The sequence below is a fragment of the Typopeltis vanoorti genome, chromosome 9 (genome assembly GCF_054136105.1).
Source record: "Typopeltis vanoorti isolate ZY-2024b chromosome 9, IOZ_Tvanoo_1.0, whole genome shotgun sequence".
In the NCBI taxonomy this organism is placed as follows: Eukaryota; Metazoa; Arthropoda; class Arachnida; order Uropygi; family Thelyphonidae; genus Typopeltis; species Typopeltis vanoorti.
The window spans coordinates 46,466,867-46,479,553 of NC_143557.1; the positions used below are offsets into that span (position 1 = coordinate 46,466,867).

The following is a 12,687-nucleotide window of genomic DNA, read 5'->3' on the forward strand; positions in this document are numbered from 1 at the left end:
TCGGTCCATTCTTCTTCGAAAATGCGGCTGGTAAGGCAATAACAGTTGATGGTGCGACATGATAATCCAGTTTTTTGTGCCTAAATTGCAAGATATGGATGTGGACGACGTGGTTTCAACAAGACTGTGCCACATGCCATACAGCCCGAGAAACAATTCAATTACTGCATGAGTCATTTCCTGGTCGTGTAATTTCCCGTTTTGGTGATCAGAATTGGCCGCCCAGATCCTGTGACTTAACACCATTGAACTTTTTTTCTTTGGGATTTTTTGAAGTCTAAGGTTACAAGCCCACGACCATGCCTTGAAGGAGGAAATTGAGCGCTGTATCAACGAAATTCAGCTACATTTATGCAAAACGGTCATGGAAAATTTCAACAAAAGAGTGCATATGTGCCAGCAAAGTTGTGGAGGCCATTTACCTGATATGCTATTCCATGCATAACCCTATACTGTATACTTTATGAATCAATAAGAAATTACAATTTTTAATTAAAAACCTGTGTTTTCTATCAAAATTACTTCTTGCGTGAATTTTGGGACACCCTGTATAAGACTATTAGATGTTTAATAAATTTAGTTTAATCCTTTATCCAAGTGTGTGCAAACAAAATTTGCACCTGAAAGTATCTTCAGGACTGGGGTAAAGTGGTACAACACCGGGCAACTCCTTGCAAAGGTGGAGCAAGCTACCAACACTCCTATCTCAGTATCTCCCATAATGCAAAACACATCTCCTTGCAGATATGTATAATGTTATGCATTAAGGGAAGGGACACTACCCAGACTAGTTTCGACCTTTATTGAGGTCCCTTCAGTGGGAGCCAGGCCCAAGTGGAGATACCAAGGCAGAAGCATTAGCAAGGTCATCTCCTCCTATGTACCACTTTACCCCTGTCCTGAAGATACTTTCAGGCGCAAACTTTGTTTGCACACACTTGGATAAAGGATTAAACTAAATTTATTATAGTCTGACCAAGTGAAAAATAAACTTTCAACATCTTTCTCTAAATATTAGATGTTTGTCGCTAGATCAGGTTTTCTGGATTATCTAACTCTTAGCACACATCCACGTATATACTATACCTATAGGCTAACAGCCTATAGTAAGTGGGTGAGCTAAGAGGTTATGAACAGGTAATTTGTTTATGTGAATTCCATCCACTGAACTTGCTCAAAAAAGAAAGAAGAAAAAAATATTTTTTTTTGCAATATGACCTGATATCAGGTCATATTGCTTAATTACACAAGATTCAAAGATGGGGAAATTTATCCTTTTTACCTGTATTATACATGAAATACAAGTTCAGTTTTGTGTCCTTAGTAAACTTTCCCTCAGTGGATTTAATGATGACTTAACACATGACTAAAATCTCTTATTCATAATTAGTCATATTTATTGATTGGGAAAATAAAAATTTAGCTGTTCTTTCACTTTTATGTGATCTTACAGATATTCAAGTTGAAATGATAAGCTATTATGAAGATACCTTTTATGAAGAAATTCAGAAATTATGAAATCATCAAAAATTCACTATGAGTTGTGTTTACTAGTAATCAAAACTGATACATTCACAAACAGTTCAGGCACCAAATGCAGACATTTTTAACTTAAACTTCTCGGCACAATTACAATATCGGAACACCATAGTCACAAATACAAAAGAAGGCTATGCATGGAATGACACCCCTAGTTGTTGAAAACTAGGCTTCAGAAACATGAAAACATGTTTCTGAAGAAAAATGAACAAAACTTTAACCACAAATTAAATTGCATAAAGTTTCTAAATTGTATAAAAATTTAACAAAGAAATTAGAATTTATTGTTAAATATCACAAAAAATTTTGTGTAAAATACAAGATTTGATCTACAGTGTTTTTGTTAAAACCCTGCTTGGTTTAAAGTGAATTGATTTTGGATAGGTAATTCTGAATTCTTCATAAAACAATACTTCCTTTCACTTCAACAGAACAATATTTTCAGATTCAATATTACCCTTTGAGTTTCAGAATAGTAAAAAATCAAAGTTCCAAATTTTTTAAATGTTCCATGACTTTAGTCTAAGAATCTTTCTTTTCGATTTGTGCATAGTTTCCTTCATGTGTCCATATGATCCTTGGAATAGTTTTAAGAAAGTAAATCATTAGCTCATCATGTAAATAATGGAATTTATTTCCAATACATGAGTAGTTTTTTTCCTAAAATGCTTGCTTCAATATTTCCATATGTACTTCATCTGGATGGTAAATATTAGTCTTCATATAACAGTCTTATTCTATACATTTCACTGGATTTGTGAGAACTGTGTAATTCTGTACACATCCTATGTCCATCTAGATATTTCTGCTGAAATGTATGTAACTGTAGAAATGCTAGCTCTAGTTTTATTATATTTCATTCTTATGTTGGAATTATGGTTTATGGAAGTTCATCAAAAAGAATATTTCTCTTATTGATTAGTCTCTAATGCATCAAATCACTGAGTAATTGGTAAATTCCCACACCATCCTCCCATTTCTGCTTGGTATTGCTAATTTGACTACAGTTATAACAATGTCTGTAAAGTTTATCCAATTCTTCTTTGTAATCATGGATTGAGTAGTTTCCTTCTCTCATCCAAACTGTTTTAAATGAGAGAAGGAAATAATATTTAGCCTTTTTTCCAGTTAGCCTTTTTTTAAGTCCCAAAAGTTTTCTTTACAAGTAATGACTGTATGTTTACATAGATACCTATCTTAAGTGGTTTGTAGTCTCTGTTGAAGTACACTGCAGGATGACATTGCAGCGTATAACCGAAGGGATCAGAGATCTAAATATTTTGCTATGCTATAAATGTATGAATAGTATGTTAAGTTTCACCACTTTCTATAACATTGGACTGTTATTAACAATTTATGATAGCTCTCTTTCTTTGATTATTATTATTAGAAGAGCATCGCAAGTGTATATTTCATTTTCTAAATGAAATATCTAGTTTTTATCAACACATACCAACCACTGAATTAGCATTTAATACCATGTTGGACCACCTTTAGCGACTGCCAATACTAATGCTCTTCAATTCCCTGTGCATAGTTCAGTTTGGGAACAGCCTTCATTAAATACTTCAGTCAACTACTGCATAGGAAGCTCTGTTTTGCCCACACAAGCCTTCCAGATGATGCAGATTTCATTCCATAGATTGTCTTAGGACACAGTTATGTCTCTTAGATAAGCAATGCGGATTATTTTTCCAGTGATTAAATGCCTGGGATATCTGACCTTTTGAGAAACCAGTCAGCTCTGCTGTTTTCAAATCGTGGCAAGCACCCACAATAAGCTCTTTATCAAATATGGTGACAAGAAAGATGCTTTGTTTTTCCCATTATGATCAACACTTTTGACAATTACTTATTTCTAGAGCATTCAGTGGTGACACATGCGACTAAGTATTTTCCATATACGCTGTGTAAGTGATATTTACATATATATACATAAAGGTTTCTAATTCATTGGCCAGTATGTGTAGCTATTCATTATTTGTGACTAGCAGGTAAAATTATATTTATACCTTGGTTAATCTCAGAGAAATAGTTTATTCTAGTCAGTAAGTAATCGTTTACTACACACATACATTATTTACTATCTTTCCCTTCAATTAAATAAATTGCATTTAATTATATCTCTTTTAGCCTAGTTGTGATAAAGGGCTTCTCACAACTTTTACTTTTTTTTACTAAAAGTAAAAAAAAAGTAAAAGCTTTTTTTTTACTAAAAGTAAAAAAAAAAAAAAAGCTTTTACTTTTAGTCCCATGTTAAAATATTGGAGGCAATCATTGGTTTGGTATGTCTTTTCTAGTTATTGTGCAGGCTTATTTTGAGCTTGTGTTATGTTTCTTAGATAGATGTAATATAATATATGCAGTATAGTTAATAGTTTTCCACATTAATAAAATAAATGCATTCTGTTAGTCTCATTGGTGACAAGAATGCAATTAATTTGTACTGTATTACTTTTAGAATTCATTTTTAATTTTGTAGAGACAGCAATTTAAGTCCTTGGATGTATCCTTGTTTATTCTGCTTGCTGGATGATGTTGCATAATTTTCTGTATTTACAGTTAATTTTGTGGAGTATATGCACTAATGTCACTGGATGATCAGAAACTAACAAGAACACAGAAAACAGGTAGTTCTGAAAAGATATTAGTATTTGATCTATAAAAACTGTTATTAATAAAAGATCATAAAATTAAAATACTACCTTGCATGATAACCGTGTTATTTTTGACCACAAAACTAATGTAATTAAAATAACTAAACACTGAGTTTATTGGTAATAAAGATTTAATACTACTAGTTTCGCCACATAACCTCGTCACTAGGTTATGTGGCATACAACAGAAACACATGGAGCATAGATGCTGGCACATGGTCAGAGGGAGGCATTTCTCTTGGTGTGTACCATAAGCCAACCCACACAGGTCATTATTTCTACATTTCTCCTCGTTGCACCATACTTCACAAAAATTGGGCATTGTACATATGCTGAAAAAGAGGGCAATCTATTATAAAAGATGAAGGAAAATTAACAGAAGAACTACATTCTATCCTCGGACTAATGATCAGCATTGGGCACCCTAAAAAAACAGCACAAAGATTACCACTCTCTAATCCTTCTCCACAACAAATCCATGCCATTCATTACAGAGCATCAATTTCCATCCCTTTTATGGGCAAACTTTCACAAAAAAATTGCTAATCTCCTGAAATCTCATGACATTAGAGTAGCCTTCAAACCCATCATGACAGTATGAAATCTGTTACACTCACCCAAGGACCACAACTCTTTCAACAAACATCCTGGAGTTTACAATATTCCATGTTCTTGTGGCCTTAATTACACAGGACAAACTTTGAGAAGTCTAGAAATAAGACAAAAGGAGCATACTGAAGATGTCAATAACAGAGAGGACAGTTCAGGCTTGGCATTCCATTTCTCCCACCCCCACCACAACACTGGATAGGATAAGAGCTCCATGCCATATAAAAGAAGAAGACTACAGCAGAAGCTGTAGTCTTCTTCTATACACAAGGAAAATCACTCATTAGATCGCTAATGAGTGATTTCACACAGCAAAGTTAAATTTCTCTGCTAATTACTGGACGCACCTGCTGAACAATGACTAACCATGTGCCAGCATCCACGCTCCATGTGTTTCTGTTGTATTTGTGTAACGGTTCCTACACCGGTATTTTTTTAGTAATGTATTGATTCATAATTAACGCTTGTTGTGTTGTAGATTCATATTTGTATGCCCATCAAAACCCAGATGAAGCCACTAGGTTATGTGGCGAAACTAGTAGGTGACTAGTAGTATTAAATCTTTACGACCAATAAATCAGTGTTTAGTTATTTTTATTATACTACCTTGCAATTTAATCCATTATGAAGTGTTAAAAAATGCACTGTTTCAAAAAAATTATTAAATTTTAAAGAACTTTAGATAAATTTGTTTAGTAAGCAATTTAACAAAATGTATATCTGCATATAGATTCAAATTACACTTTCCAATTTGGGTTTTTGTGTACCCAATCCAATCATATATAATGCCACTGAGTGGAGAACTTCACATGCTGCAATTTTAACATGACGATCTGTTGCTGTTGTAGCCAACTCCACAACACGAGGAAGAAAGATATCTGAAAGAATTAAAGTATTAAAAAAAGTAAGTAATATTTTCTACATGAAAAGCAGAAGAAATAGAATATTATTTTAGATACCATAAAAAAAAAAGAGTTCTCAAAATGCACTATGAAGAGAAAAAGAGAAATTGAAAGGTTTAACAAAGCAAGTAGTCTGTCTGCTTGCTGCTTTTGCAATGGAGTTAGCAGGTTTCTTGTTGTTCATTTTTTTTGTGTGTAATGGTGGATTTCCTCCCTTTAGGTTTCCCCAGCAATACTAGTGTACCCAAAGATATTGTAGTTTTGTCATGCACCTGCAACTATACATTAGTAACAATACATTCCATTATTCTTGTTCATTTGACAAATCTTGTAGTGCTCTAATGATCCAAGCTTCAAGATCTTCCATTGTTATAGAAGATCTTGAAGTTTGGGTCATTAGAGCATTATCCCCCCCCCCACACACACACACACCAGCACCAAAGGTTCCCATCTAGATTACACATGCACATAGAGAGAGAGAGAGAGAGAGAGAGGAACAAGTTAGATAACAATTCAAACAGTGTGCCAAAGTATCACTAACTGATCTGCCATTTATTTTAGCTTGACCTCTGGTGGGGGGCACTGCAACAAAGCTACAGTGATGTTTTACAAGGCAAGAGATCAAATTCCTATAACCTTTAATGATACAACAACAGTACTAAAATAAGGGCCAAGGGTTGTTATTAACAAATTATGAATAAGATTCTAGAATACTGCAGTCCTAATTATTATGACCTGTTAAAACAAAAGTCATGTGGGTTGAATATGAGTCATCCATATTTGTGGAATTTTAAAAGTTTCCTGTATTGAGATTAGAGTGGTTGATTAGAATTTCACAGGCTTCTTTAAATTTGTGCTCATACCAGGTTTTAGTGTGACATAAGAAACAGGTGCCTTTCCAGTTTGTTCTGAGTAGAACATCCATGGCATGATCAGAAAGCCAGATTTAACTTGGTGATTAAATTTAATACATCATTTGTGTTTCTTCTTCCAGATAGGAATCATGCATCCAGTTTTGTCTATATAATGTAATTTACCTTATACAGAAAAATATAAACAAAATGTAGAAAAAATATACCATATTCAGTGCAGGTGCACTGAATATGGTATACTCCAGAATGATCCATAGCAGGAAAGAGATCCTTGGAGGACTTCAATAAGTTCTTTAATTTTGCAGGTGGTTTAAAAGTGGGATGAAGTTATAATTGCACTGAATGCAATGCATTCAACAGAAAACAAATCATCCAGACATAATAACTTTCTCACAGATGTTCTCTTTCTGCTTTATATATCTTATTTATTTATTTAATTATTTTTTTAAAATAGGCATTTTCATGGACTGTAGTGAAATGCCCACCACTATTTCTCTATTCTTCTCTTAGTTCATTAAAATAGAGCAGCTATTAACTATACAGATTTCAGCTTTTTGCCTCATCCTCCTCTTTATAAAGAAAATGGTTCTATCTACCTCTATTCTTTGAAAAAGCCTTATTCATTCTGTTGTCTAAACCCTTTGCTTAGACAACAGGGTTCAAGAAACAAATTAACAAGTTCCTTTTCCACCCTCTCCTTAACTACTTTTTAATTCTTGCAAACACACAATTGTTTTGCTACTTCTCATGCATGAGATTAATGGGGGGAGGATAACTGAGTCCGTTAAGTTTCTGTATATTTTGATTATCAGTTATACATGTGCTTAGGATTTGTGGGAGTAACGATTTATGATACTTTATACATAGATTTCATAAATTTCTGTTATGCTTCACTTATTCTACGACTGAACTAAAAGAATACTTCTAACTTTCATTTGTCTTTTCTAATAAATTGGTGTAAATAACTTTTAATGTATCGACATGGATATTCACTCTGTAACACTAGACTGGGAGAGAATGAACTAACTCTGGAAAATTTCCAGTTTACTGATATCATAAGCAAAAAAATACTTAAAATACTCTTAAAATCACTATACCAAATACTGTTTCCCATGCTTGCAACTAACAGCTTTAGTCCTTAGTGCTAATGTAACAGTAACAAATATTGCACAAACTGCATCAGAAACATCAATGGCTACCCATTCAGTTGACCAAAACAGGTGACAAAAAATAAAACTTACAAATAATAGCTTTTATTCTGTTATGTGTTGCCAATTAGGACACTTTGTAGGGAATAAGTATGAAGTACGAGTAAGAAGTTTTAAGAGGGGGGGGGGGGTCCAGTACCAAGAAGATTGTGAAATTGAGAAACACTATGTTAAGATACAATGCAACAGCCTACCATAAACCTTTTCTCAATTCAATTCTAAACAGAATTAAAATTTTTTCCTGTATTGAACAGCCCAAAGAAATTTCTCAGGAAGCATTTAACACAGTGCAATATTTTTACTGATTCCCCCCCCCCCCCACCATGAGGCCCTCTAGAAAAGAAAAAGTGCCTCATATATATGTCTTAAAAAAGATGTTTTCTTACCATTATCATTAACATGTCTGAAGCCCCATGACCAGTCAAGTATCCTTTTTAGTTCCTTTAACCATAATTTTTTAACAGGATAAAGTTGTTATTCATATGCTTTTTTATATATCATCATCATCAAATTCCTGCCATGTACCCTCAAGGGGTGTACAGGATATGACAGTACTACATGAAAAAATTACATCATTACTAACTTTCTATCTACAATTTTCCTCCAAATCAGTCTGTTATTTGTCAAGACTACAACATTATCAGATCTTATATTTCTATCGGCTAAGGCACTTTGTACCTTATCAATCCACCTATATCTTGGTCTTCCTCTGGGTCGTTTTCCTGCCAACCTGGCAGAGAACACTTGATTTGCTAATCTTTCCTCTCCCATTCTATTTAAGTGACCATACCACCTGAGATTAGCTCTGCTAACGCATTCCTGGATGCTGAAAATGTCAAGTTCTTTCCTAATATTCTCATTTTTAATATGATATTGCCATTGATGCCATGTGTTCACGCCTCTAATCTTTCTCAGGACTCTCATATCTGCGGTCTCTAGTCTTTGGTCAAGTGTTTTACTTCTGACCCAGCTCTCAGATCCATAAGTTAAAACTGGTTTGAACACTGTCTTGTATACAGCTAATTTAGTGTTCCGACTAATTTCTTTCTTATTCCATATGAATTTATTCAATTAACTTCCCACCATACCAGCTTTGCTGATTCTGTTGTCTATTTCTATATTTAATTTACCATCTTCAGTAAAAATCATGCCTAAGTAGCTGAAATGTTTTACTTGTTCCACAGGTTCTCCATTCACAACACAGTTGACATTTTCAATGATTCTGCCTATTTTCATTGTCTTTGTCTTTTTATTGCTGACCTTCATACCATATCTATTACAACAGCTATTCAATTTAGTCAGAGAATCTTGCAGACTTGTAGCAGATTTATTTAGAAGTATAACATCATCCGCATAAAGCAAAGAGCTGACATTAACATCTCCAATTTTGATATCAGGTTTAATACCACATTCCTTCATAATGTGATCCATATAGATAATGAATAACAGAGGGGATAATGTACATCCTTGTCTCACACCAGATTTAACATTAAACCATCTTCCTGTACTTCCTTCAATTCTAACTGCTGACTTACAACTCAAATAAAGACTAAGTATTGCTTGATATAATGCCCCATTGACACCATATAACTGCAGCGTATTGAATAGCTTCTCTCTTGGCACTTTGTCATATGCCTTTTCCCAAATCGACAAAACTTAAATACAGATCTTTGTTATATTCCCATGCTTTCTCGACTATTTGTCGTAAAGTGAAGATCTGATCCTGACAGCCTCTATTTGGCCTGAATCCAGCTTGTTCTTCACCAAGCTTTCCTTCCACAATTCTTCTCAACCGTTTCTCAAGTATACTTGCATAGATCTTGCCAGGAACACTCAGTAGGGAAATACCTCTGTAATTCTCACATTCAGTTTTATTTCCCTTTTTATATATGGGTACTATGAGAACTCTACTCCAATCATAGGTAATTCGTCCCTCTGTCCAGGCTTTCTGAACTATGCAGTGCAGCCACTGTAAGACTTTTATGCCGCCATACTTCAGCATTTCTGGTCAAATATCATCTACTCCTGCTGCCTTTCCACATGTCAAGCCTTTGATGGCTTTTTCTACTTCAAGTATGGATATGTATTCCTGACTGCATGCCTGGTCAGTGTTTTTTACCACTGTGCTGTCATCACTGCTTGTTTCATTTAGCAGTTTTTCAAAGTAATTACTCCATACTTCAAGGATATCTTTTTCTCCTGTTTTCATTTCACCTTTATCATCTCTAATTCCTTTTACAGCACTCTTTCCTCCATTCCTAAGTTTCGTCAACAACCTCCAGAATATTTTGCCACCTTCTTGATATTTATTTTCTATATTCTTGCCAAAGTCCTCCCATGACTTTTGTTTACCTAGTTTTACACACTGTTTAGCTTTCTTACATTTGTCTCTGTATTCTGTAAGAGTAAAAGCTGACTTATTTGCCAGGAACTTTTGACATGCTTTCTTCTTTTCCTTCATTGCCTCTTTAACTTCCTGTGTCCACCAGGGAGTTCTGATTTTTTTATCCTTGCACACAACCTCACCACATGCCTCTCTGGCAGAATCAATCAATGTTTTCTTCGGAGTTTGCCACTGAATCTCCAAGGTTTAATTCTTGTTCTCAAACTCTTTCATTTTCTTTTCAATAATCTTTCTGTATTTTAGTCTACAGTTCACATCTGAGAGCTGCTCAACTTTTATTCGCTTTAAAACTTTCTTACATGTTATTCTTTTCAATATGAAATTCAATTTTATCCTGCTCAAGACTAAATAGTGATCACTTCCAATTTCAAATCCTCTGTACACTCTGGTGTGCTGCACCAGGGAGAAAACATCACTATCAACAATAACATAGTTAATGAGACTTTTCTTATTCCTAGCCTCTTCTCTCCATGTGAATTTGTGCACATTTTTATGTTGGAACATGGTGTTAGTAATAACCAGTCCATGTCCTGAGCAGAAATCCAACAGATATTTGCCATTATTATTAGCTTTGCTCTTTTCTCCAAATTTTCCCAAAATATTTTTGTATGTCTCACAATCATTTCCTACTCTGCTATTTAGATACCCAACAAGGACCAACTTTTCCTTTTTCATTGTGTCAGTTGCTTTTTCTAAAGACTCAAATAATTCCTCCACTTCTACCTTAGTAGAACCTTCTGTGGGACCATAGGCACAAATAAGTCTCATTGTCCAGTTCCCCATTCTCATATTTGCCCACATTACTCTACTTGAGACTGACTGCCATTCAAGAAGATTAGCCTCGTATTTTGTGTTGAATACTATGGTTACTCCTTCTTTTCCTTGATTGTCATTGCCTGAATATAACATTTTGTATTTAGTGCTCAGAAAGATCTCACCAGTTTTGGTCTTTTTTGTTTCAGTCATCCCTATTATGTCGATCTGGTACTTATCTAATTCCTCAGCTAGCTCCATTTCTTTGCCATTCAGGCTTCTTACGTTGATAGTACTGATCTTTAACTCTGGTGATGTTGAGTTGGGGTTTGTTTTCAGATTTGTTCCAATAGCTGACTTTTTGCTGTTCGCTCTGGTTCCCTGCCGAAAACAACGGGGGCCTTGTTTAACCGGGCGCCGCCCCAGCCGGCATGAAATTTTGTCATGTTGTACCATCATTTTTTATTTTGGTTTAACCAATAAGAATACAATTTGGTCGGCTAAATCCCAAATTGCCAGCCCATCCTCGTTCGTTCAGTATCAAAGTAGATACCCAACAGGGTGCACCACGAGAAGGTGAGGATTGGACATTAGGTCAGAAGCCCTGGTTGGTTCTCCGCATTCCTTTAAAGGCTATGTGGAGGTCTCCTCTCAGTTATACAGCTTTGACGCTTAAGCACCCCTTTTTATATATATATATATACTGTGTGTACTTTTTATACATAATTATATGTTCTGGCTGGGAATTCACAGTCTGCAAATGAAAAACCTGTGTTTTGAAGATGGAAAAAACTGTCACTGCACACAAGGCAGGATAAAGCCTTCAGTTGAAAAGCCCTTAAAAATTCTTCATATTCTGAACAGGAGTCAGGCCCAGGCTTTTTAAATGATACTGACTAACCTGTGGAGCTCTTATAAGTTGCTGCTACAGAACTCTCCCCCCCCACATATATCAAGATATTCACATCCGTGAAGGTCTGCACTTACAGAGACACACTAGTTTTCACAATTGTTAAATCTAGTTCAGCAGATATTCTCATGAACCACGTCACTACTACACACTTGTAATACATATGAATTGAAATATCACAAAACAGATTTTCAGTTTTCATTAAGGAAAGAAAATAGTGAACATTAAGCTGTGATTTTACAGACATTTTACTGATTCTACAGAGATGCCCGAGGAACAAGTTGGTTTTAGGAAAGGTAAGGGCACCAGAGATAAGATCCATTGCCTTAGACAGATCATAGAAAAATATAAAGAATTCAGACTTCCTCTGGTAATGTGTTTCTTAGACTACTCTAAAGCTTTTGACTCTGTTGAGCATGTGAAACTGTGGGAAGTAATGAAAAGAATGGGTTTTTCCTCAACACACTATCAGGTTCATAGCCAACTTGTATAAGGAGTAACAAGCCATGGTAAGAACAGGCATTGGATTGACTGACTGGCTTCAAGTTGGAAAAAGAGTTAGGCAGGGATGTTTACTTTCTCCTCACTTCTTTAGTATATATATGTGGAGGACATCATGCATGAAGCATCGGATGAGCTCAGGACAGGAATTAGGATAGGAGGTAGATTGATCAGAAATCTGAGGTATGCTGATGATACAGTACTCCTTTATAATGACATGGAAGAACTAGGACTAATTCATGACAACGTTAACAAGATCGGTAATAACAGAGGACTTCAACTCAATCCTAGCAAGACAAAGATTATGGTTCTCAAAGAAAATACAAACAGAG

At 35.0% G+C, this 12,687-nt stretch overlaps 1 protein-coding gene across 1 annotated transcript in view; it reads right to left on the bottom strand.

Moving 5' to 3' along the window:
* Positions 1-12,687, bottom strand: part of LOC150103014 (DNA-dependent protein kinase catalytic subunit-like) — a 168,098-nt gene that overhangs the window by 37,986 nt on the left and 117,425 nt on the right. The window contains exon 11 of the mRNA XM_090398050.1: positions 5,547-5,683. Within this exon, the coding sequence (XP_090254176.1) occupies positions 5,547-5,683 (137 nt within the window). The remainder of the gene's footprint in view (positions 1-5,546; positions 5,684-12,687) is intronic.